Source organism: Leptonychotes weddellii, chromosome 11 (genome assembly GCF_054177405.1).
Source record: "Leptonychotes weddellii isolate Sample4059 chromosome 11, ASM5417740v2, whole genome shotgun sequence".
In the NCBI taxonomy this organism is placed as follows: Eukaryota; Metazoa; Chordata; class Mammalia; order Carnivora; family Phocidae; genus Leptonychotes; species Leptonychotes weddellii.
This window is the reverse complement of record NC_138379.1, coordinates 89,794,022-89,820,451: the sequence shown is the minus strand read 5'-3', so window position 1 is coordinate 89,820,451 and position 26,430 is coordinate 89,794,022. Positions and strand designations below refer to the sequence as shown.

Sequence of the window (26,430 nt, the reverse complement as noted above, 5' to 3'; positions counted from 1 at the left end):
GTGAGCTCTCCTGAAGAATGTTCCATATGTACTTGAGAAGAATGTGCATTCTGTTGCTTTTGGATGGAATGTTACATATATATTTATTAAGCCCATCTGGTTTAATGTGTTGTTTAAGGCTGATGTTTCTGTATTGACTTCCTCTCTGGATGATCTGTCCATTGACATAAGTGGGGTGTTATACAGTACCCTATTATTATTACATTGCTGTCAGTTTCTCCCTTTAGGCCTGTCAGCATTTGTTTTATATATTTTGGTGCTCATAGGTTGGATGCATATATACTTATAGATATTACATATTCTTGCTGGGTTGACCCCTTTATAATTATGTGGTGCTCTTTGTCTTATATTACAGTATTTGTTCTAAAGTCTGTTTTGTCAGATAAGAGTTTTGCTACACCAGCTTTCATTTCCATTAGCCTGGAATGTCTTTCTCCATCCCTTCACTTTCAGTCTGTGTGTGTCCCTAATTCTGTAGTTAGTCTTTTTTTTTAAATCCATTCAACCACTCTGTCTTTTGATTGGAAAATGTAGTCTTTTTACATTTAAAGTAATTAATTATCGATAGGTATACATGTATTGCCATTTTGTTTATTGTTTTCAGGTTGTTTTTGTAGTTCTTCTTTGTTCCTTCTTCTCTTGCCCTCCTTCCTTGTGATTGATGATGAATTTCTTTAGTATTGGGCATGGATTCCTTTCTTTTTATTTTCTGGCTTTTCTGTAGTTCCTCTATTCCTTTCTTTTTTCTCTCTTTCACTGTGGTTTGATGGCTTTCTATAGTATTATGTTTAGATTTTTTTCTCATTTTTTTTCGTGTGTTCTGTGGTTACGATGAGGTTCACATATAGCATCCTTTGTATATAATGGTTGGTTTTAAGTTGATAGGAACTTAAATTTGAACACAGTAGAAAAATTTATATTTTTAATCCCCCTTACACATTTTGTATTTTGATGTCACATTTTTATATTTTTATGCATCCCTTAACTAATTATTATAGTTTTGGTACTTTTACCACTACTCTCTTTTAACTTTCCTACTTGCTTTATAAATGATTGATCCACTGTCTTTTGTATATATTTACCTGTTCCAGTGAGATTTTTACTTTCATATATTTTCTTGTTATTAATTAGTGTCATTTCTTTTCAGCTTTATTAAAGAAGTCCTTTTAACATTTCTTGTAGGTCCAGTTTAATAGTGATGAACTCTTTTTTTGCTGTTGTGTTTATCTGGAAAACTCTTGATCTCCCCTTCAATTCTGAATGATAACTGTGCTGAGTAGAGAATTTTTTGGTTGGAAAATGTTTCCTTTCAGCACTTTGAATATGTCATGGCACTTTCTTACTCCAGCAAAGTTTCTGCTGAAAAATCTGAAAGCCTTATAGGCTTTCCCTTGTACTTAACAAGTTGTTTTCTTTTGCTGCTTTTGAGATTCTATCTTTAACTACCCCTCCCCACCCTCCAGTCATTGAAAGGGAAACTTTAGTGAGGCCCCAGGGCCTTGGGGCTCAGGCAGGAGGCTACCATGTGAGCAAAGGAAGAGCCAGTGGGAGGGCCTTATTTTACCTTCTTCTTGGGGTGCAGGTTGTTGGTGTGGCCACCCTGCTTGTGGCAATTGACAGCACAGGGGTGTAGGCGAGCATAACACTGGAAGCAGATCATCTTGTCACAGTTACATTTCTGGGCCAGCTGGCAGAGGAAGGGCTCAGTGATGCCACCCTGCAGGTGAAGCACCAAGTACAAGGTGTATTCTTTCTGGATATTATAGTCTGAGAGAGTGTGGTTATCCTCCAGCTATTTGCTCCCCAAAGTCAGATGCTGCTGGTTAGGCAGGATGCCCTCCTTGTCTTTGATTTTGGCTTTGATATTCTCAGTCATGTCACTGGGCTCATCCTCGAGGGTGGTGGTCTTGCCTGTCAGGGTCTTCATAAAGATCTGTATCTCTGAGTCCACAAGGCCACCACCCCTGAGCCACTTGGCCACTTCATTGAAGAGAAGTGCTTGGTGTGGATCTCTTTGGGTTCATCTCTTTTGGAACCCTCTGGGCTTCCTTGATCTGAAATTTTGTTGCCTTCCTCAAATTAGGGAGGTTTTCAGCCATTCTGTTTTCAAATAAGTTTTCTGGCCCTTTCTCTCTTTTCTCCTTCTGGGTCCCCTCTAATGCAAATGTTATTCCACTTGATGTTGTCACAAAGGTCCCTTAAGGTATCTTCTCTTAAAAAAATTCTTTTTCTTTTTGCTGCACTGTCTAGGTGAATTAGATTGTTTGATATTTCAGCTTGCTGATCTGTTCTGCTTTATCCAGTGTGCTGTTGAACCCCTCTAGCTTATATTTCAGTTCAGGTATTATTCTTCAGCTCTCTGACTTCTGCTTGATATTTTCTTATATTTTTCTGTCTCCTTTGAAGTTCTCACTGTGTTCATCCATTCTTCTCCCAAGTTCATTGATGAATATTACTTTGAACTCTTTATCAGATGGATCAGTTATCTCTGTTTTATTAAGGTCTTTTAGTGAGGCTTTTTCTTGTTCTCTGATTTGGAGCATATTCCTCTATTCCTCTATCTCCTCATTTGCCTCTCTGTATTTGTTTCTACGTATTAGGTAAAATAGCTACCTCTCCCATCCCAGAAAGGGTGCCCTTGTAGGGGTGCCTGGGTGGCTCAGATGGTTAAGCATCTGCCTTCGGCTCGGGTCATGATCCCAGGGTCCTGGGATTGAGCCCCGCATCGAGCTCCCTGCTTGGCGGGGAGCCTGCTTCTCCCTCTGCTGTTCCCCCTGCTTGTGCTCTCTTGCTCTCTCTGTCAAATAAATAAATAAAATCTTAAAAAAAAAAAGTGTGCCCTTGTATAGGAGATGTCTCATGGAGCTCAGAGACAATATCCCCCCTGGCCACTTGCACCAGGAACTCAGGGAGCACTCCCCTGTATGAGTTCCATGTGCCCGCCTACTGTGGTGGGGCCATGGCTATGGCACAGGAGTGTGTGGGGATGTTGTGCAGCCTTAGCTGTATTGTGCCGCTGTGGCATGGGGTGGGCAGGGTTCTTTCCTGGCCTGGCTGTGGTATGGAGGTGGGCAGGGCACTCAGCAGTGGGCACCCTGCATTGCCAACAGGCTCAAGGAAGAGTTCCAAAATGGTGCCTTCCAGCACTGGCACCAGGAAATTAGAATTAAGGCTTCAAAAATGACCTCTACCAATGTCTGTGTCCCTGGAGAGTCCTAACCAAGTTCCTTCCTCTCTGGCAGACTCTTCGAGATCAGTAAGTTGGTCTCCTTCACATATGGTCTGGCAGTATTCAAACTGGTATCTTTGTACCAGGTCCCAGAGTGAGGGAGTCTCTTGTCAAGCCCTTTATGAGCATGTTCTCTGTTCCCTAGTTTTCCTACATATGATCCCCATTGGTTTTCATAGGCATTTTGGGGGCTCATCTCTCCTGTGCAGCATCTAGGGGTTGGCTGCCTGATGTGGAGCACACACCCCTGACTTCTTTGGGAGGAGTTCTGTATCTGTGAGATTCCTCCCAATTATGCATCACCACTCCTGGGCTTAGTTGCTGGTTTGTTTTGTATTGTTTTGGCAACGCTGTGTCTCTTCTCCTACCTGTGTTAGCACTACTCTTTTATCCTTTGTTGTGGAGGCTCTGTTCATCTGGTTATCAGGTCTTTTTTCAGAGGAGATTATTTCATATGTAACTGTAAATTTGTTGTGACGATGGGAAGAAGTGAGATTGGGATCTTGCTGTGCCACCATATTGAGCCCCTCCCTTCTGTAAGTAATTCTTTAAGGGACAGCTTTGCTGAAGATTGGATTTTCTCTCTCTTGAAATCATTTGAAAGGCTAATGAGGAGTAAGACTAAACCGTAAAACTTAACTTTTCCAGATATCTGGAACACTGGGGACATATTTGAGTAGGGGATGATCTTGGATATTGAAAACAAATAAGTGAAAAGTACTTTGAGGAGAAAAGCTGATGTGTTTCTGGGAAGCACAAAATGTTCTACATACACATTAGCAGTGAGAAAAATACCTACTATAAATCCAGCTTGTATGGGTGCTTGATTTTTTTTTAATCTGAGAGAAGAGAAATAATTATGTTTGCCTTCTAAATTACTGCAGAGCAGGGATTCTTAATCTAGGATCTATAGATGAGCTTTAGAGGAATCTTGGCCATCCTGAAATTGTATGCAAAAATGATGGTGTGGGCGTGCATACCGCATAGACACTCCCCATGCATTTATCTGGAAAGGGGGGCCATTTATTTTCATTGAATTCTCAAGTGGATTTATGAACCAGAAAAATAGAGATGGGACCAGAACTTTTTGCCAATCCTAAATGACACATGTGCGTTTTTCAGAAGGAAACATATAGACCATTCATGTGATTGCAGTCCTCTGCATTCTATTTCCTCTCACCAACCCCAGCCTTTTCTCTTTATTAGAACTTTGACCTAAGAGGGCATCTTTTCTTCTTTTACTTATGTTTATAATGAATGCTGAGCCAATCAGTCTTTTCTTTGACTGCATTTTTTTTTTTTTTAATCTGTTTTTAGTCTTGAGCAGCTAGAAAGGAAGCATTAAGGACACAATGCATTTCAGTTCCATTTCATATGCGGGAGTTCCACATCAGAAGGAAGCTGGACAGATTTTATGGAATGTACTCCAGTAATTAATCTTCATTAGGACTGTTGCCATGGCCTTGTAAATTAAAATTTATGATAAGAGGGAAGGTCTCTGGCACAACATATTTGAATACCAGAGTGCCTATCCTTAAGGATAGATACAGAGATTTCTGAGAATTTTCTTTAATGGTCCCAGCTTACTTATTATTAGCTTAAAATTCTTTAGGAAAAAATCCAGGCTACATTTCTTGATATGAATGTGGAAGGAGAGCTTTATACAAAAGGGGCACAAACTTGGACACTCAGGTGCTGACTCTTAGTAGCTTTCCACACATGATTCAGCAGCATGTTGTAAAAAACTCGAGAGTTTCTGTGTAAGTGAATACTCACTGTTTCCCATCTCAGTCCTCAGCTTCCTTCTAGCTATATTATTAATCAGCAGTTTCACCTGATTTCTTTCCTTTGCATTCCAAAAAAGAGAGAAAAGAGCAAGAATTTGAAAAGCTGCACATACACTATAGCAAAGGGAGTGTGCTTTCTTCAGTCTGCACCGTCCTGGCTTTTGTTAGGTTTCTAAAAGGGCTTGTGCATTGATGTTGATCCTCTGTTTTATGATGTAACACACATAAATGTGCACACCCCTAATTGCACATGGATAAATGCAGCTGCTACAGAGGTTAAGAGCTCGAAGACGAGCAAGCCATCATGATGTTTTCTGGCTGCAGTCTCTTTTCTAGTGTCAGGCTTACAGAATCCCCAGGGACTTTGGCTGCCATTTTATCACTTAATAATTGGAACTGCTTGCCCCAGTGTCCTTGGAAGTTTGGTGCTCACTCCACTACATTGTGTTTCTGCCAAGACTGCATACACCAGGGAAGAAGTTGACAGGATTCCCCAGCACATCTTTTTCTTCTGTGGTGCCTTGGCCACAATCATAACAGACGACGCTTGGAACATTCTTGAGGCTCGGAGTAGTGGTTCTGACTGCAGCATCCTTGTAGCCCAGGGAGTATGGTTTCCAGGTTACAGAGGACGTTCTGATCTCTTTTTATTGGAGTTAATTCACACACCATTTATTTAAAGTATACTGTTTAACAACGAGCGGTCTTCCTATTCATGGCAGGTACTAATGATTATGTTCTTTTTCTTGTAATGTTTCATTTGTCCTGTCCCTCCCCCTTGTGTAAGTCTGGCTAAAGCTTCCTAAGGGTCAGACAGGATTTTTAAAAAATCAAGTGGTGTAAGACCTAGTAGTTTCCTTTACATGGAAAAATATCATATCAGTGAATTAGCCTCTCTCCTTTTGCCTTTCTGTTTTTTTCAAAGATTTATGTATTTGAGAGAGAGAGCGTGCAAGTGGGGGGAGGGGGAGAGGGAGAGAGAGAATCTCAAGCAGACTCCCTGCTGAGAGGGGAGTCCGACACAGGCCTTGATCTCATGACCCATGAGATCACTACCTGAGCCAAAATCAAGAGTCGGAAGCCCAGCCAGCTGAGCCACCCAGGTGCCCTTGCCTTTCTGTTTTAATATGTAGGAATTTAAACAGTGTCTGCTCCTGGTAGGAGGGTCTTAGAGGCATCTGTATCTCAAAAATAGTTGCTCCAGCAGGTGTTAAATAAGAATTACATGAAGTTCTATGGATTAAGAGACTGAATGCCTTACCCACATATACAACTGCATATAAATTTGGGGAATATTGATCTGTGTGCCATATAATCATAAACTTTGCAACACGGGGAGAGGTAGGAATTTTGTGAAACTAAGTCTGTATTAGAACAAAGGCAAGCTACTTAGCCTTGTGGGAAAACTGGCTTTTGGAGTCAGACCTGAATTTGAATCTGCCTTCCTTTTTATAAGTTTTGGACCATGGACAAGTTACTTAATCTCTGTGACCCTCAGTTTTCTTCACCAGTCAAATGAAGATAATTTTTACCTTGCAAGATTTGTGAAAATCTAATAAAGGTAAAAAGAAAGAGTATGATATATAATAGGATCATTAAGATATGATAATCTTTTTAATCACTAAGAGCAGAACTCTGATAGGAATTTTTAAATGGGTATATGTATTTACAAGAATAGAATTTAATATTCTCTGGGATATCTACTTTCCATTTTCATCCTCATCAAAATCATTCATGATGACGTGGCAGGCCTTATATTCAAAACAGTCTGCAAAAATGTCCTACAGACTTTATTGAAATGATGAATGATGTAGTGAAGAAAATGTCAAAATATCATGTAATGTATTCTGCTCAACATCTGGATAGAGAGTCCATATTACCAAACTGGAGTGTGGGAAAATGCCCTTATCTGTCTGTTCTCCCCTTTTGGCATCCCCATTATTTAGGCATTCACTAAACTGAAGGTTGAACTGTGTGCCTGGCATAGAGCTGTAAAGAAGAGACTGGATCCCAGCCTCTCACAAAATAACCCGCCCCCCGCCCAGAGGAGACAGACCATAAAGAAGTAAACAAAAAAAAAAGAAAAGGATCTTTAATAAGGGCCATGAAAGCGATCACTGTAGGATAAGGAGAGAGGCTCTGGGTGAGTTGACTTTATATGAGGTGGTTAGGAAAACTCTGTGAGGGGAAAACCTGAAGAATTACTGAACGCCTTCTCTTTAAGTAATGAAGGAGTAATCATCCTAACATTCTGACAGTTAACAGAATTTGAGTATTTATTCTAATAGCATAGTCGTGGCTATACACTTATACATACTCCTGCCAGAGGAGAGTCCTGGGGTCCTCCTCATGCCATCGTCCTTCACCTGTGTGTCTGCCCTGACTCTGATGCTAGGTGGTTTTGTGGAAGGTGATGAGGGTAAGAAACAGCTGCTGTCCTAGTCCACAAAGTGGCAGTTCATTGGAAAGGATGTATGGCAGCCTGAGGTTTTATGAGAACAGGAGAGAGAATGCGTGATGATCTAAGTATTCCTACTGAAGACTGGGAAGTTACTTCGGGTTATGAGTTAAAGCAGCATGTTTTTCTTTGGGGTAAGAAGAGAAAACTCTAATAATTTAAGTTATGGTGGTGGTATATTAACTCTTGAACTAGGCAAATATTTTTATAAATAGACTTTATTTTTTTTAACAATTTTAGTTTTTATAGTAAAATTTAGTGAAAAGTAGAGTTTCCCTATGTACCCCAACTCTGCGCCACAGCCTTTTCTTTTAACATTTTATTACTGTTTGTTACCGTCAGGGAACCTGTATTCACACATCATTGTCACCCAAAGTTTATAGTTTACTTTTGAGATTCATTCTTTATCTTGTACATTCTGTGAGTTCTCACAAATACATAATGATGTGTTATCTACCTTTATAGTATCATACAGAATAGTTCCAGTGCCCTGAAAATCCCCTGTGCTCTACCTAGTCATTGCTTCTTCCTTTTCCTCCCCGTCCTTTCTTCTTGCTGCCACCCAAACCCTGGCAGCCATTGGTATTTTCCATATATCCATAGTTTTGCTTCTAGAATGTGGTGTAGGTGGAATGATATAGTATTGTGGCCTTTGTGGGTGGCTTCTTCTACTTAGTGATCCGCATTCAAATTTCCTCCATGTCTTTCCATGGCCTGATGAAAATAGTTCATTGTATGGATGTGCTACAGTTTAGTTATCCATTCATCTGTTGAAAGACATCTTGGTTGTTTCCAAGTTTTGGCGATTATGAATAAAGCTGCTATAAACATTCATGTACAGGTTTTTTTATGGACATAGTTTTCAACTTCTTTGGGTAAATACCAATGAGTACAATTGTTAGATCACATGGTAAGAATGTGTTCAGTTTTGTAAGAAACTGCCAGATCATCTTCCAAAGTATATATACCATTTCGCATGCCCACCAGTAATGAATAAGTGTTTCTGTTGCTCCACACCCTCACCAGCATTTGGTGTTGTTGGTGCTTTTAGATTTTAGCCATTCTATAAGAATTTTTATAAGGAAAGCTTTTTTTTTTTTTAACTTGTAGAACACAGTAGAGCCTGACAATCAGATGGTTTGTTTTTAAGATTTTGGAAATACATAGAGAGTGAAATCCTATTTCCCCAAACGTGAAATTCTAACTTAACAGAGCCCTTCCTTATGAATGGGGCTGCCCTTTGAGGAACTGTATTCCCAACCTCTCAAAGCTTAAGGTTTCCTGTTTTATATAAGACAAATAATGATAGACTTAATTTTAATAAAAGCAGCAAAGACTGCTGTTGCTGAGAATCTTCACCTACCAGAGCACCCAGAAGTCTGTCTCCTTACAGAACTTCTCTGCCTTGGATTCTTACCCCACCAAGGCCCAGATCTCCCCAACATCCCTTCCTGACTGTCCCAACTCCCTGGCGGTTCTTTCTGTGGGCAGTTCCACATCACTGGGACATAAGCTGAGCAGCCAAAACCTGGGTTGTGGTGGTCACTGTTGTTCAGTAGCCTTACGTGTTTGATGGGTTTCAGGGATTAGCCTTCACTTCATCTACCATTTAGACCCCCCCCTTTTTTTTTCCAGTGAAAAACTGTTTTGTACCTTAACAGTAGACTTAAAACTATTTGGAACTCAAGGCATTTTAAATTAAAATGCTTTCACCTTACATGATATATATAATATATATATAACCAAGTAGCATTAAAAAGAAAAAATACTTCCCACTGTGGGGAGTTGGAGAAGGTAAATTAACTCTTACAGTGTATTTGCTATGCATGTATCACTTGTTTATCACTACTTTCCATGAGGTAGATAGTAATCACATTTTAGAAATTAGAAAATTGACACTTCATGAAGTTAAGCCATTTTCCCAAGTTTTGGGCAGTTGCTAGCATTCCAGTCAGGTCTGACCCCAACATCCCTTTATTTCCTCCATACCAAAATTTTTGTAGAGCCATATTTAATAACAGTAGTTGAGTCACTGTTAAGTAACTGGTTTTAAAAAGTAACCACTTCAACGTGAAACATGTTGGGGGACAAAGGAGATACTCTTTACCTTATGAGATATATAGATATTCTAGAGAAGTTACATGTATTGTTGCAAAGAAAATAAAGATTACTTGTTTGTTGAATTGAAATGCCAGGTTATGCTCTTTCTGTAATGTTGAAGTATTACCTCATTTCTTATTCTGAGTTTGAGGTTATTGTGTGCTTCTTGCTAGTGTTATTTTCCTTCTACTTAAATGTTTTAATTTTCACTGTGGCTTTGATCTGTCGGATTTCTTTGGAATTAATGATGCACTCTTTGAAAAAAGAAAAGTACCGGTTTAAACGTCAACTTACATACTGGCTTACAAAGAAGGTAAGAGTGTGTTTTAATTAGGGATTGTTCTTTCTGACCGACCGGATATGTTACAGAGTAGGCCAATCAGATATTTAGCAGTACAGAAGCTCAGCCCACTGGCTTTATTCATCATTTAAGAAACATTTATTGAGCCCTGGGATACTAGGGCAGTGTGGCTACAAAGACAAAGTTTTTGTCCTCAAGGAACTTGCAGTTTAATGGGGGAAGCAGATAAGTAAGTAGTCGATCTCACTTTCAGATGTTATAATGGAACAATGCATAGTGCTTAGGGGCCCTCTCAGAGGGCACTTAACTCAGATGGAGATGGCCTGGAAAAGCTTCCCAGAGTCGAGTCAGGCGAAGGAGGGGATGGAATGACAAAGCCTAAATTAAGGCAGTTACTTAGGTTCTGGGAAAACTTTAGATGGATTTCAGAGAGATTAGTACAGAATTGATCAATTAAAGTAAGGTTGTGAAGGAGAAGGTGCCTCAATAATGACATCCAGGCCTTTATTAAAAGGGTGTCACTGTTCACTCAGAAGGGAAATGTAGGAGGAACAGATTTGGGGAAAACATGCTCTAGTTAGTGCATGTTGAGATTGAGGTGCCTGTGAAGATGGAGGCAGAGATAGCCAGGAGCTGGTTGAATATGCAGATCTGGGGGTCAGGAAGGAACTCTGAGCTAAAGATGCATATCTTTAAAGTCATTAGCATTATGGAAGAGAGTTGAAATACTGAACTGCTTGAGAATATGCAGAATGAAGATAGAAAATGAGAATAGTAGAGGGCTAAGGATGGAACCTGGAAATGTGGACATTGAAGTAATGGACAAAGGAAGAAGAAGCTGAGAAGATACACTCTGAGGGAGGCAGAAGCTGACCTTTACTGAAAATTTAGATAATTGTCCATTACATTTCATCCTGTGTATATAATTTTGAAAAACATGTGCAAAGCCAAAATTTGGGATCCCACGAACTTAAATGCTATTCAAAATAGAGGATCGATCAAACAGGAGCTTGTACACCCACAGACTGGACTGAATGCTCTGGAGGTGCTCCCATGAATAGTGGAGCTCTGTTGGAAGTGGAACCCGAAGCAAAGTCTGTTTAAACATTGCCTACTTCACTGCAATAGTGGTCCTTCTCGGAAATTTGCACAACCCCAGCAAGGTCATGATTTCTGCCATTCAGATGAGTGGACACTCACTGATGATTTCTTTATTCAGTCCATCTTCAGGGATGAAGACAAACAGCCCCAGACCTCAAAAGCTAACAGTTTAGTAGGCACAGGGCAGAGATCTACACAAAATCCCTATGATTCATTTCAGAATGAGTGCTATGGGAGAGGCACAAACATTGCATAAAGTGGGGTCAAAGGTGGAATCTTTGAGGAGGAGATGACAAAACTGGGTTTTGAAGGATATGGAGGATATAGATAGTTGTAAAGCAGTAAAGGGGAGTTCCAAATGGAGGCAAAATTAGTTGAGAGCCTAGAGCATGTTCAGGACTAAAAACTAGTCTGAAAGAACAAGGGGTGTATTTAAAGGAGGGGGTATAATGCAGAATAGGGTACAAAGGCAGGCCTACACCAGGTTATGAGAAACTTAAAGATTATACTAAGTAATAGTAGAAGGCAGTCACTGAAATGTTGAAGAATTATAAGAGCCAAGATATGCTTCCCAAAGAATCTTCCTTTAAGCACATGTAGGGTTGGTTGGTGGGAATAGGGTGAATGTTATGTGGGAGACATTAAGGTTTAATGTATGATATTTCAATAAGAATCTAGATTTAGGGGCGCCTGGGTGGCTCAGTTGGTTAAGCGACTGCCTTCGGCTCAGGTCATGATCCTGGAGTCCCGGGATCGAGTCCCGCATCGGGCTCCCTGCTCGGCGGGGAGCCTGCTTCTCCCTCTGACCCTCCTCCCTCTCATGCTCTCTATCATTCTCTCTCTCTCTCAATAACAAATAAATAAAAATCTTTAAAAAAAAAAAAAAGAATCTAGATTTAGAAGACTTTTTAACTTTTTCTTTAATTCTTGGGGAATAGTGAGCATGGAAACCATTATTGAATGGCTTTCTTAGAAGCCCAATATGTAAAACTAAAAAGTGAAACTACCCAAACTCTGAGAAATTTCTGCCTATGGCCCATGGAGCCAGTTGTTGAGTCTAGAACAGCGACTTTGCAACATTTTGATCATCACAGAGAACTTTTGCTTTCACCCCTAATGGTCCCTGTGTTTTGAAAGATTTTTGTCTTTCAGGAAAGTTAATAAAAAGTTAATGTTTTGCATTTGTTTTATTAACAAAGACAATTTCCAGTCCACTCAAGTGTCTGAAGTGTCAAGTGTTTACAAAGCTGAGTTAATAAAATTCCAGCCAAACCAAAGAAATACCAGAACTTAGTCTGGGGCACACAGTTGCAGGTATTTTGAAATGCTGAAAGCAACCCATGACCCATCTCTTCTGACAAAAGAAATCTCACTGTTCCCCTTACTTCTGTGGATCCAGGAATCCAAGTTGAAGCTTATATGGCACACCTACTTTCACGCTTCTGAGCTTTGTGGAATTACAAAGAATAATTGTAATTTTTCTTTGTCCAGAACTACTTTTCCCTTCAAATTTAACTTTCTTTTTTTATTGCAAAGAGTAATACAAGCTTGTTACAGAAAAATAAGAAGATATATATACCAGCAAAAAGAACATCTAAAAAAATCTTCCAAATCTTTTTCTCTGCAAACATGCATACAAGCCTTTCTTAAAGATGGACTCTAGCTCTGTATTGGTTTTGTAACTGTTTTCCTGCAACATTGTTTTTAATAGCTACATGGTGTTTCATTTCTAATTTTATAACTCATTTAACAAATGAATCCCTTATGATCGGACGTTTGGGTTTTCAGCTTTCTGAAATTACGAACAGTTTTGCCTTGAGTATCCTGTAACTAAATCTTTATACACACCCTTAATTATTTCTTTGGGATAAATTCTCAGAAGAGAGATTGCTGGGTAAGCATACTTGAAAGACTTTCAGAAGGTGCTACCAAAGTGCCCTCCAGAAAGTTTAGTAGTAATTTATACTCCCACCCAGGAGTTTACATTCTAAGTAGGAGTTAAGTTGCGTACAGGTGAAAAAGAAATCACTTTAGTGTTAGGAAGTAGCAATGCTAAGTACAAAATGACTAATGAACAATTAGAGCTGTCGGCTTTCAGAGGAAAGAGCTCACTTTTAACAGAGAGTTCAGGTACCTTTAATGGAGGGTGAGAATCGGAGAGGGGTGAGCAGGAGGGAGGCGCTGCATTGACAAAGGGCACAGGTGGGACACACAAGAGGGATCTCTGATCTAAACAAGTAAGGGCCGTGTTTGAGGAGAGGAAGAGGGACCAGGAGGAAGGCTGGTTGACTTAGCAGGTTGACTCCAGGTGTTCCTCCCTCTTTGGTTTCTCACGGGCTGTACTCTTACTCTGGGTGACGAGGCAGCTGCAAGTACCTGAAAAGTTAAAATGTTGAAACCAGGAAATGAAACCTCCTGAAAAACCTGTTCACTTTCTGGAAGAGTTTTGGGTTTGGGGTTCAGAAAATTTAGAAAGTAAGAAAGTTCTATTCCATTTAAAATTCAATTAGTAATGTATTTATTAAGATGTTAAAATTGAATTCACATTTCAGTGTTAAATCCTTTTTTCTTCTTAATGATGAATAAATTGGTTCACACATTTACTTTGGGTATTGTGACGAGCTTTTGTGTAATCATTTTCACGAATATTTCAAAGCCATTGAAGTAACATTTCCCTGTTACTGTCGGTTCGTATTACATATTACAACATGATAATTTTCTTTGTGTTTTGTTGTAGGATTAGTGCTTTAAATGACACACCAGACGTTACTAATTAAATCTCTTTATTAGTTGGATTATTGAAAGATAAGTAGTTCTGAATTCTTTTGCTTTGGTGGTTTTGTTTTTACAGCAGCAGTGAGTGTTTAGTGCCCTGAGCCATACTTCTACTTTTTAAGCTGTGTTTTATCCACCCGAATTTTTTACTGTTACAATGTTGAGCAGTAAGATGGTCCTTTTTGACACTTCATAGATTTGAAGAATGTGGAGATAGTTTGACACTTTATGTCCCATAGAAATCCTGAAATAAAAATAAAATACAGAACTCAGGCCCGGACTCTCGGCTCTGTTGTGTAGGCCACCATGTAATTCTCAGTTCATACTGTGAGCCACCTTACCTCCTTCGGTTCAGTGGAGTAAACTTATTTCATGAAGAAAACTCACAGGTGTTACTGCCATTTCCCACCTGTATTGTGGTTCTTTCTTCCAGCAGACCTATTTCCAGAATGTTCCACCATCTACTAATGTTGTGCTACCGTGGGGCAGCTAATAGAACTCTTGATTGAGAGGTACACGAGCCCCTTTCAGCAGTTGCAGAAAACAACTGAAGAACCAAGAAACTAGAACTCATTGTTATATACATTAGACTGTTAACAAATCCTAAAGAAGTCCCGGGTTTTAATTAGATCCAGGAACCTCCTCTTGAACATTAGCTATATATAGGGTCAGAACCCTTCTACCTGATTCATCAGGATATAAGTAAAACAGAGGTTTCTAGTGCCACACATTTCCCCCCACCTTTATTGAGATATAATTGATATATAACATTGTGTGAGTGTAAGGTGTACACCATGTTATTTATACACTTACAGATTGCAAAATGATTTCCACCCTAGTATTATTAGCTTACACCTCCATAGCATGACATAATTAGGTTTGTGTGTGTGTGATGAGAACATTAACCATTTATTATCTTAGCAACTTTCAAGTATCTAATACAATATTGTTAACTAGAATCACCATGCTGTACATTAGATCCCCAGAACTGGAACTTTACACCCTTTGAGCAACATCTCCCCATTGCCCCTACCCCCCAGCTCCTGGTAACTATTCCAGTCTCTGATTCCTGAGTTTGCCTTTTTTAGATTCCATATATAAGTGGTATCATTACAGATTTCATCTTTCTCTGTCGGCTTATTTCACTTAACATGATGCCCTCAAGGTCCATCCATTTGGTTGCAAATGTTCTCATGGTTGAGTAATATTTCACTGTGTATGTATAATACACTGTATCATCTGTCCACCCATCTGAACTGAACACTTAGGTTGTGTCCATTTCCTGCCTGTTGTGAATAACATTGCAATGAACGTGAGAATGTAGACTTGTCTTCAAGATGTTGTTTTCATTTCCTTTGGATATATATACCCAGAACGGGAATTGGTGGATCATTTGGTGGTTCTGTTTTTAATATTTTTAGGAACCTCCATGCTGGTTTCCATAGAGACTATACTGATGGCATTCCCACTAACAGTGCACAAATACTCCCTTTCTGCTTCCTCACCAACACTTGTTATCTCTTGTCTTTTTGATAACAGCCATTCTACCAGGTATGAGATCGTATCTCAAAAATTGTGGTTTTGATTTGCATTTCCTTGGTAATTAGTGATAATTGAGCACCTATTTGTCATGTGTATATCTTTTTTGGAAAAATGTCCATCCACTTTCCTCTGCCTATTTTTTTAATCAGATTATTTGTGGGGTTTTTTTTGTTTTTTTGCTATTGAGTTATATAAGTTCCTATATATTTTGGATATTAACCTTTTATCATGTATATGACTTGTAATATTTTCTCCATTTTGTAGGTTGCTTTTCATTTTTTTCTTTGGTTTCTTTTACTGTGCAGAAGCTTTCTAGTGTGATGTAGTCTTATTTACTTTTGCTTTTGGTGTCATATCCAAAAAATTATTGCCAGGACCAGTGTCATGGAGCTTTATCCCTATGTTTTCTTCTAGGAGTTTTATGGTTTGGAGTCATCTGTTTAAGTCTTTAATCCATTTTGTGTTAATTTTTGTGGAAGGGATCCAGTTTCATTCTTCTAAATGTGGTTATCCAGTTTTCACACCCTTTTATTGAAAGAGAGACCATTCTTTCTCCATTGAGTATTCTGTTCCCTTGTCAAATATTAATTGACCATATGTGCAAAGGTTTATTTCTGGGCTCTCTATTCTGTTCTGTTGGTGTATGTATCTATTTCTATATCAGTACCATACTACTGTTTTTTGATTACTGTAGCTTTGTAGTATAGCTTGAAATTAGGATGTGTGATGCCTCTGGATTTGTTCTTTCTTAGGATTGCGTTGGCTTTTTGAAATCTAGTGATTTTATATGAATTTAGGATTTTTTTTTCTATTTCATGAAAAATGCCATTGTAATTTTCATAGAGATTTCATTGAATCCAGAGATGCTTTGGGGTAGTATGGGCCTTTTAATAATATTAATTCTTCTTTTTTTATTTTATTTTATTTTTTTTTAAAGATTTTATTTATTTATTTGAGAGAGAGAGAATGAGAGACAGAGAGCATGATCGGGAGGAGGGTCAGAGGGAGAAGCAGACTGACTCCCTGCCGAGCAGGGAGCCCGATGCGGGACTCGATCCCGGGACTCCAGGATCATGACCTGAGCCGAAGGCAGTCGCTTAACCAACTGAGCCACCCAGGCGCCCCAATATTAATTCTTCTAATCTATGAATTACGGGATATCTTTCCATTTATTTGTCTTATTCAATTTCTTTCATCAAAATTTTACAGTTTTCAGTGTACCAATAATTCACTTCCTTGATTAAACTTACTCCCAAGTTTGGTTTTGATGTTGTTGTGCATGGGATGCTTTTTAAAAATTTCTTTTTCAGATAACTTGCTGCTAGTGTAAAGAAATGCTATTGATTTTTGTATGTTGATTTTTGTATCATGCAACTTTACCTACCTTATTTATTAGTTGTAACAGTTTTTTTGGTGGAGTGTTTAGGATTTTCTATATATAAAGTCATATCATTTTGCTGGGACTTCTAGTATGTTGAATAGGAATAATGAGAGTGGGTATCTTTTAGTTGTTCCTGATCTTAGAGAAAAAGCTTTCAACCTGTAACTATCGAATATAATGTTAACCTGTGGCTTGTCATATATGGTTTTTATTATGTTGAGGTACATTCCCTCTTTACCTAATTTGTTGAGAGTTTTTATCAAGAAAGGATGTTGAATTTTGTCAAATGCTTTTTCTGCATCTATTGAGATGATTATATGATTTTTATTTTTCATTTTATTAATTTGGTATATCATGTTTATTGATTTGGGTATGTTGAACCATCCTTGCATCCCAGGGATGAATCCCAACTTAATCATGATGTGTGATCCTTTTAATATGCTGTTGAGTTTGGCTTGCTAATATCTTACTGATAATTTTTGCATCTGTATTTATCAGGAATATTGACCTGTAGTTTTCTTTTCTTGTTAGTGTTTTTATCTAGCTTTGACATTGGGTCAGTACAGTCCTTGTAAAACGTGTTTGGGAATATTCTCTCCTCTTCAGTGTTTTAGAAGAGTTTGAGAAGGAATGGCATTAATTCTTTTTTAAATGTTTAGTAGAATTCACTAGAGAAACCGTTTCTCTGCTTCTGGACTTTCCTGGGAGGATTTTGATTACTGATTCAATCTCCTAATTCATTATTGGTCTGTTCAGACTTGCTGTTTTTTCATGATTCAGTGTTGTTAGGTTTCTGTTTCTAGGAATTCATTCATTTCTTCTAGGTTATTCAAATGGTTGGTGTATAATCAATCCATCGTGGTCTCATGATCTTTTATATTTTCATGGTATCAGTTGTTAGGTCTGCTTTCTCATTTCTGACATTGAGTCTGATTTCTTTTTTCTTGACTGAGTCTAGCTAAATGTCAGTTTTGTTAATCTTTAGAAAAAACTAGTTCTTGGTTTTGTTGGGGGTTTTTCTTTTGTTTTTTTGGTCTCTTATTTTCTGATCTTTGCATTTCATTGCTTCTGCTAACTTTGGACTTCATTTGTTCTTTTTTTAGTTCCTTGAGGTGTAAAGCTAGGCTGTTTATTTGAGATCTTCCTTGTTTCTTTTTTAAATTTTTTTTTTTTAAGATTTTATTTATTTGCGTGAGAGAGAATGAGAGACAGAGAACATGAGAGGGAGGAGGATCAGAGGGAGAAGCAGACTCCCCGCTGAGCAGGGAGCCCGATGTGGGACTCGATCCCGGGACACCAGGATCATGACCTGAGCCGAAGGCAGTCGCTTAACCAACTGAGCCACCCAGGCGCCCCATCTTCCTTGTTTCTTAATGTAGGCTTTTAACACTATAAATTTCCCACTTAGAAATGCTTTTGCTTTGCATCTCACAGATTTTGATTTTTGTGTTTCCATTTCCAGAGATTTAAAAAAAATTTTTTTTTTTAATTTCTTCTTTGACCCAGTGGTTGTTCAGGACTATGTTATTTAATTTTTACATATTTGTGAATTTTTCAGTTTTCTTCTTGTAATTGATTTCCAGCTTGATACACTAGCAATATGATTTTAGTCTTCTTAAAATTTTCTGAGAGTTGTTTTGTGACCTATCATGATCTGTCCTGCAGATTGTTTCATGTATGCTTGAGAAAAACATGTATTCTTTTGCTGTTGGGTGGAATTGTTAAGTCCATTTGGTCTAAAGTATAGTTCAATTTTAACATTTCCTTATTAATTTTTTTTTGTCTGGATAATCTAGCCATTTGTTGAAAGCAGGTTACTGAAATACTCTCTTCTTGTATTGTTGTCTATTTCTCCCTTCAGATTTGTTAGTATTTGCTAAATATATTGTGGTGCTCCAGTGTTGGGTGTATATACATACTTATGATTATTATGTTCTCTTAGTGAATTGACTTCTTTATCATCATGTAATGATCTTTTTCATCTTTTGATTTTGGCTTATGGTATATTTTGTCTGATAGAAGTAAGCAGCTACCCCTGCTCTCTTTTGGTTTCCACTTGCATGGAATATCCTTTTCCAGCCCTTTATTGTGGGACTGTGTGTCCTTAAAGAAGAAGTGAGTTTCTTGTAGGCAGTATATAGTTGGGTCTTATCCATCCAACCACTCTATGCCCTTTGATTGGAGAATTTAATTCATTTTAATTTAGAATAATTATTGATAGGTAAAGACTTAGTAGTGTTATCTCTTTTCTGGCTGTTTTGTTGTCCCTTGTTTTTTTCTTCCTCTCTTGCTGCCTTCCTTTTTGAATTGATTTCCTACAGAGATATGCTCTGATTCCCTTATCTTTATCTTTTGTGGATCTGCTGTAGGTTTTTACTTTGGGGTTACAATGAAGCTTACATAAACCATCTTATAGATATAACAGTCTGTTTTATGCTAATAAAGGCTTATTTCAATTGTATACAAAAACTCTATCCTTTTATTTCCCTCTTCTTACGTTTCTGGTGTCACAATTTACCTCTTTTTATATACTGTGTATTCATTAACCAGTTTTGTAGCTATAGTTATTTTTAACTACTGCTGGATCCCACAGCTCCTACAGAAGCATTTTTGTCCCTGGGTGGATGCCACAGGTTGTTGGGAGGGGACACGAACCAGGGATGTCTTCTTCAACCATGTTGCTGACCTCACTCTGTAGTACCTCACCATTTGGAGGAGGCCTTTTCTGAAGAGACCACATTGTGACCGTATTTTGCTTTCTTGCTTTCCTTATGTTTCCCAGATTCATTACATTTTCCCCTTTTGGGTGAATTACCTATAGAATATCTATATTATTGTTTAATAATTAATTTGTTACACAAATTACTACTTATTTGCTGTGGAAAGTAGGATAAAATACCTTTCTAGAATTTGAACTGGTCCACAAAGCAGCAGAGCTGCTAATTATGAAAATATTTGGGTTACATAAATTTCCCATCTTCCTTTTATTATCTGAACCAGCTATTTCCTGCAGGGAATATAATGTTCAAGAGCACATTAACAAAATGCATTAGTAAAGCCCACTAATTAGGCTGTTTCTGATGAGCGGCCCTGAGATGCACTTGAAGTACAGGCAGGGCAAAAATCAGTATTACCCTGTACCACATCAACCATGTACCTAGTCTAGTACTGCACAGGACTGGCAATACTCAAGAAGATTAAGACTCAATACTTTTTTTAAGGCCCGTTTCCACTAAGAATTGCTGTCTTTGCTAACTGAATTCCCATCATGGGGAACTCTTTCTAAAGCTGTTCATCTCTCTGAGCACCCTTTCAAAATGCAGTTGTTTGTGGCTTTAAATAACCTTATAGTGCTGTCTAGTTTGTCTTTCTTCCAATGGTGAGAGAGAATGGCTGCTGAGTCAGAGCATTGGGCATTTCTGGAGGGGAAATGGGAAATTATTTATGGCTTTGCATCAAGCTGGTCGTAAGTAGATATGCTGATTAAGCACATTCACTCATATCTAGGCGTGCTTCTTAAGAAGTAATATACTACATTGGAACTTGAGCAATTTGTTCTTTTTTGGAATACATCATATGCTTGGAATATAATATTTCTGTGATATTTCTTGCTTTTTATTATATAACATCAATGTGAGAATTTATTTGAAAGGGAGTAGTTTATAGGCAGAAAGGAAATTAACATGTATTGAGTATTACTATGTTCTTGCCTTTATATAATTTCATGTAATTCATACAGCAGTTCTGCTAAGTAAATTATATCATCTTCATCTTTACAGATAAAGAGACTGAGGCTTAGAAATGGTAATTGATTGGCTAAGGTTTGACTGTTAGTGCCAAATCAGTGCTCTTTCCACAGCTAATTCTTTTTTTTCTTGTCTTCCAAATATTGACTGAAGCAAGTCAACTCTTTGCTTTCAGTAGCCTGGCTTTGGAGCTGAATTTAGAGTCCTTCAGATCTGGGTTTGATTCCCCTGTTTATAATCTGGGTACAGTCATTTAATCATTGTAGAATGAAGCTAATGCTCCCCGTACGAATGATAAAATCTGTGTAAAGCGTGTAGCACAGGGCCAGACCATTAGTAAGCCCTTAACAAAGGGTCGCTGCTACGAAGACTACGAGATGGGCTTTTCATTTTGCTTTGATCTTGCATCCAGTAATTGGGTCATCTTTGAACATGATGATGGTATCTTAAAACACTTTGAGAATGTTTTTACCTTTTCTTCTGTTTTTAATGTATTAAGTGATTTCCTCTACCTTCAGAAACTAGCTTTATTTTTATGGTCTGTGCCTCAGGTGTATGCAGAAAACTGCATTAATGTTTGTTTGGGTTTTTTAATTGGAGTATAGTTGACACACAATCTTACGTTAGTTTCAGTTGTACAACATAGTGATCCCACAACTCTGTACCTTATGCTGTGCTCACCACGAGTGTAGCTACCATCTGTCACTGTACAACACCATTACAGTTCTATTGATTATATTCCCTATGTGGTGCCTTTCATCCCCATGAATTATTCATTCCAGTACTGGAAGTCTGTACCTCCTACTGCCTTCACCCATTTCACCTGTCCCTGCCACCTTCCCTCTGGAAACAACCAGTTGTCTATGTTTATGAGTCTGTTTCTGCTTTTTATTTATTTTGTTTTTCAGATTCCACATATAAGTAAAATCATATGATATTTGTCTTTCTCAGTCTGCCTTATTTCACTTAGCAGCATAATTCCCTCTAGATCTATCCATGTTTTCAAAAATGGCAAGAGCTCATTTTTTTAATGGCTGAGTAATATTCCATTATATATATAATAAATATGCATGCTTCATCTTCTTTATCCATTCATCTGTCAAGGGTCACTTAGGTTGCTTCCATATTTTGGTTATTGTGAAATGCTGCAGTGAACATAGAGGTGCATATATCTCTTTGAATTAGTGTTTTCATTTTCTTAGGGTAAATACCCAGTAGTGGAATTACTGGATCATATGATTTTTCTATTTTAATTTTTTGTGGAAACTCCATACTGTTTTTCACAGTGGCTGCACCAGTTTGCATTCCCACCAACAGTGCACAAGAGTTCCTTTTTCTCCACATCCTTGCCCCAACACATGTTATTTCATTTTTTTTTTTTTTTTAGATTTTATTTATTTATTCATGAGAGACAGAGAGAGAGAGAGAGAGGCAGAGGGAGAAGCAGGCTCCCAAGGAGCAGGGAGCCCGATGTGGGACTCGATCCCAGGACCCTGGGATCATGACCTGAGCCGAAGGCAGACGTCCAACCATCTGAGCCACCCAGGCGCCCCAACACATGTTATTTCTTATCTTTTTGATACTAGCCATTCTGATACTTCATTGTAGTTTTGAATTGCATTTCCCTCATAATTAGTGATGTTGAACATCTTTTCATTTGCCTTTTGGCCATCTGTATGTCTTTTTGGGAAAGATGTCTATTCAGGTCCTGTGCCCATTTTTAAATTGGACTGTTTGGCTTTTTTGGTGTTGAGTTGTAGAAGTTCTTTATATATTTTGGATTTTAACTACTTATCAGATACGTCATTTGCAAATATCTTTTCTCATTAAGCAGGTCATCTATTGTTTTGTTGATGGTTTCCTTCACTGCAGTGCAAAAGAATTTTGGTTTGATGTAGTCCCAGTAATTTATTTTTGCTTTTGTTTCCCTTGCTTGAGGAGACATTTTTAGAAAAATGTTGCTAGTGTCCAAGAGAACACTGCCTATATTTTCTTTAAGGAGTTTTATTGTTCAGGTCTCACATTTAGGTCTTTAATCCATTTTGAGTTTATTTTTGTGGATGGTGTAAAAAAGTGGTCCAGTTTCCTTCTATTGCATGTAGCTCTCCAGTTTTCTCAGCACCATTGATTGAGGAGACTGTCTTTTAACCATTGTTTATTCCTGCCTCATTTGTTGCAGATTTATTAACCATGGAAACCTGGGTTTATTTTGGGGCTCTCTATCCTATTATATTGATCTATGTGTCTATTTTTGTGCCAGTACCATACTGTTTTGAGTACTATAGCTTTGTGAGTACTATAGCTTTGTAGTTTATTTTGAAATTTGGAATTATGGATACCTCCAGCTTTGTTCTTTTTCAAGATTGCTTTGGACATTTGGGGTCTTTTGTGGTTCTATAGAAATGTTAGGACTATTTGTTCTAGTTCTGTGAAAAATGCCATTGGAATATTGATAGGGATTGCATTTAATCTGTAGATTGCTTTGGATAGTAGGACGTTTTAATAATACTAACTCTTACAGTCGATGAGCATAGAATATCTTTCCATTTGTGTCATCTTCAAATTTCTTTCATTGATGTCTTATAGTTTTCAATATACAGGTCTCTTACCTCTTCGATTAAATTTATTCCTAGGTATTTGATTTTTTTTTTTTTTTTGGTGTGATAGTAAATGGGATTGTTTTCTTAATTTCTCTTTCTGCTCCTCCGATATGGAAATGCAGTAGATTACTGTACATTGATTTTGTGTTCTGAAACTTGACTGAATTCATTTATTTCCAGTAGTTTTTTGGTGGAGTCTTTAGGGTTTTCTGTATATAATATCATGTCTGGAAATAGTGACAGTTTTACTTCTTCCTTCCAATCTGGATGCCTTTTTTTTTTTTCTTGTTCGATTGCAGCAACTAGTATTTCCATTACTATTTTAAATAAAAGTAGTGAGAGTAGAATACTGCAATAATGTTTGTTTTTCCAAGACTATATGTGGGTCTTAGATATAGATTTTAAATGGGGGAAGTTTATTTGATGTCTTAAATAATTCAACATTTGAGGTTCTGTTTTACTCATGATCTATATATCACAGCTTAATACAACAGTTATTAGTGTCTGGTGTCCTGATATCTGTGAGCCCACAGACTGCTACCTAAAGGATAACCTAACTTTAAACAGCGGCGGTTGATGTGGCAGGACAAGCACAGATTGGAGCCAGTCTACAGGCCATTGGTGTCCCCAGACTGTGGATAATATACCCATAGCTCCCTAGAATTGTGAGGATTGGACGAGACCTTGTGTACAAAGTACTCCACACAGTGGCCTGGTGTATAGTAGGCCCTCTCCCCCCATCTGTTAAAGGGAAGGGACTTAGAACACAGATGTCCTGATGTTGTTACAGTTTCTTTCTCTCTTGAATAATAGTATCACTTTACCAACTCTCTGTTTTTGGTAGTTTTGTCCTATTTGAAGTGTTTGATTTCATAATGGATTTAGTTATTTATCAAGTAAATCATTGGATTTGTTCCCACCAGTGATACCAAGAAGAAGCAGGGAATGAGGAAAAGGAACAACCATGAAGTGGAAGACGTGGGACCCACAAGTCGTAACAGAAAGAAGGCCAAGTGGGAGACCTTAGAGCCTTTGGATACAGGCCTGTCTTTGGCAGAGGATGAAGAGCTGGTGTTACATCTGCTCAAAAGTCAAAGCTAGATACTCCGTGCTCTTCTCCTTGAAACCTCTGGTCATGATTATGTGGACAAGAAATTGGAAAAACAAGTGGCTTTGGAACACTTAGGTGACATGAGTCCCACACCCAAAGGACCTTCCCTCAGACTGGAGCGATTCTATCTCTAAGCTTCTTTACAGGACATGCTTGCACTATCCCAGAGCAAACTCAGAGTGCAGGTGGATTATAAAATTTCTTGATCCCATTTTCCAGCATGTGTTCTGTTAGATTTTACCCATGAGTTCCTACATCTTATCATTGGAGATGCTTCCTTTGTTTTACTGGCAACTTCTGGAGACCTTGTTTCGTTGTTAGAAATTCCTATCTTGCTTACCACACAGAAATCTCTATGTACTGTAAAACAAAATTGCTCACAGTTTTGATGTATTTAATATCTCTAAAGAGACAGAGGATGGTGGACCAGCCCTGAGAAAAGAGTATTTTTGAATTGCGACGATCAATAATAAACATATTTCCTATAAAATATTAATGTTTTCATTGTGTTCAATAATATGAGAGCACTCTTGGGGGAAGGTTCCTGAGAGTAAAATGCTTGACCAATTCCTGACAGTGAGTTTTTCATATTCTGAAATTAGCCTTCCTAAAGATACCGTTTAACTTATAGATTTCATAGCCATTTTTGAAATCTATAGAAGTCCTGAATCTGAAGACTGTGATCCAAAACCAGTCCCTTAGTGAGCATCCAGCAGGCTGTAGGTCTTCTGTAAGAGCCTTGTTCAGCTCGCACCACAGAGCCCCACCCAGAGCCAGCTCCTCATAATGAGTAAGAAGTAGATCAAGCCAGAGCCTGTTTTTGGTTACAAATAACTGTCAGATTTTTTGTGGGGAAAGAAATCTGGGCCTTGGCATGCTGGTTTTACCATAGATTTATCATCCTCTCACTATTCTCTCCCTTGGCTCCTTCCCATTCCATGTGCAAACACAAGTAATTTTCAGTAACTGGTCCAAATCACTCATAAATCCAAGGAAGGGAATGTCCCACCTGGATATCCCAAAAACATTTCCAACTCAGCCGGAGTCCATATTGTCTCTGAAAAGTTTCTCCTACTTGTGCAATTGGTATCCCTCGTGGGCGACACCGGGAAACTCAACGACTCTCAGCCTCTCCCTTGACCACCCTTCACTGTGCTGGTTCTGTTGATTCTTCTTCATATGACTCTTCTACATGGTTTGTTCCCTCATCTTCCCAGCTTCTGTCTTCAGTCAAGTTCAGATTCTCCTCCTGACGTGCTCAGATCACACCAGTGACCTCCTAGCTGATCACGGTGCTCCAGCCTCCTGTTTCTCATTTCTCTAGCCGAGCCTTCCACGATGGCCAGAATTATCTGCATAGCACTGAGCTGAGTGTGTTTCTTCCTAACTGTTTCTTACTTCTGCTCTGGTGCTTATCATGTGCTGTTCCAGACATTGTTTATAAGCCTGTCGCCCCTGTTACATGACAAGTGTCTAGACCGTGCTTATCCATCCTGTGTACCCCCCAGAGCCAAATACAGCACCTGCCCCATAATGGATTCTCAGTAAATGCTTATGGAATTAATGAATAAACAGGAATAGTCTGAGACAGTTTGTTAAAAGGTATGTTGTAGTACATTGCATTGTCACCTCTGGTAGGAAGGATATAGAGTGATGAAATTAGAACTGGAAAAAATGGCTATTATGGGGAAGAATGACTATAGATGGGAAAGGAATTTAGGGTATAACAACGTGGGAAGATGTTGAAGATTCTGGTACAGGATCTCTTGGCCTTGACTATTTCCAAAGGACAGAAGGATCTAAGAGTATGTAAACTGAAGGTTTACCATTGAATTCACTCCGTGCGGTTTTGGATTTTGTTTGTTCTGACCCAAATGAGGAATTAGGGCAGTTTTATTACTCCGTATTTGTAAACATTGAATAAATATATTGCCCGGCCTTTAGTTCATAAACTAGTTTGAGTTGTATTCTGTCCCTGGAACTGAATGGATCCTGACTAATATATACATTGTAGGGGATTTTAGTTTGCTGGTTGTGAAAACTAATTAAGATATCAGACCAGTATTGGTAGAAATCTCAAGTAAACAACGCATGATAGATTTTTTTTTTTTTTTTAAAGATTTTTATTTATTTGACAGAGAGAGATACAGCGAGAGAGGGAACACAAGCAGGGGGAGTGGAGAGGGAGAAGCAGGCCTCCTGCCGAGCAGGGAGCCCGATGCGGGGCTCGATCCCAGGACCCTGGGATCATGACCTGAGCCGAAGGCAGACGCTTAACGACTGAGCCACCCAGGCGCCC

At 38.5% G+C, this 26,430-nt stretch overlaps 1 protein-coding gene and 1 pseudogene across 2 annotated transcripts in view; one reads left to right on the top strand and one right to left on the bottom strand.

Moving 5' to 3' along the window:
* DDX10 (DEAD-box helicase 10) overlaps positions 1–26,430 on the top strand; it is a 288,714-nt gene that overhangs the window by 203,923 nt on the left and 58,361 nt on the right. Inside the window, exon 18 of one of the 2 annotated variants that reach the window (XM_081799535.1) lies at positions 23,944–24,623. The exons of the other annotated variant lie outside the window; for it this stretch is intronic. Within the exon in view, the coding sequence (XP_081655661.1) occupies positions 23,944–24,121 (178 nt within the window). The 3' untranslated portion in view covers positions 24,122–24,623. Of the gene's footprint in view, positions 1–23,943; positions 24,624–26,430 lie in introns of those variants that run through there. 2 annotated transcript variants of the gene reach the window in all.
* On the bottom strand, positions 1,556–19,414 carry LOC102751065 (ubiquitin-ribosomal protein eL40 fusion protein pseudogene; annotated as a pseudogene).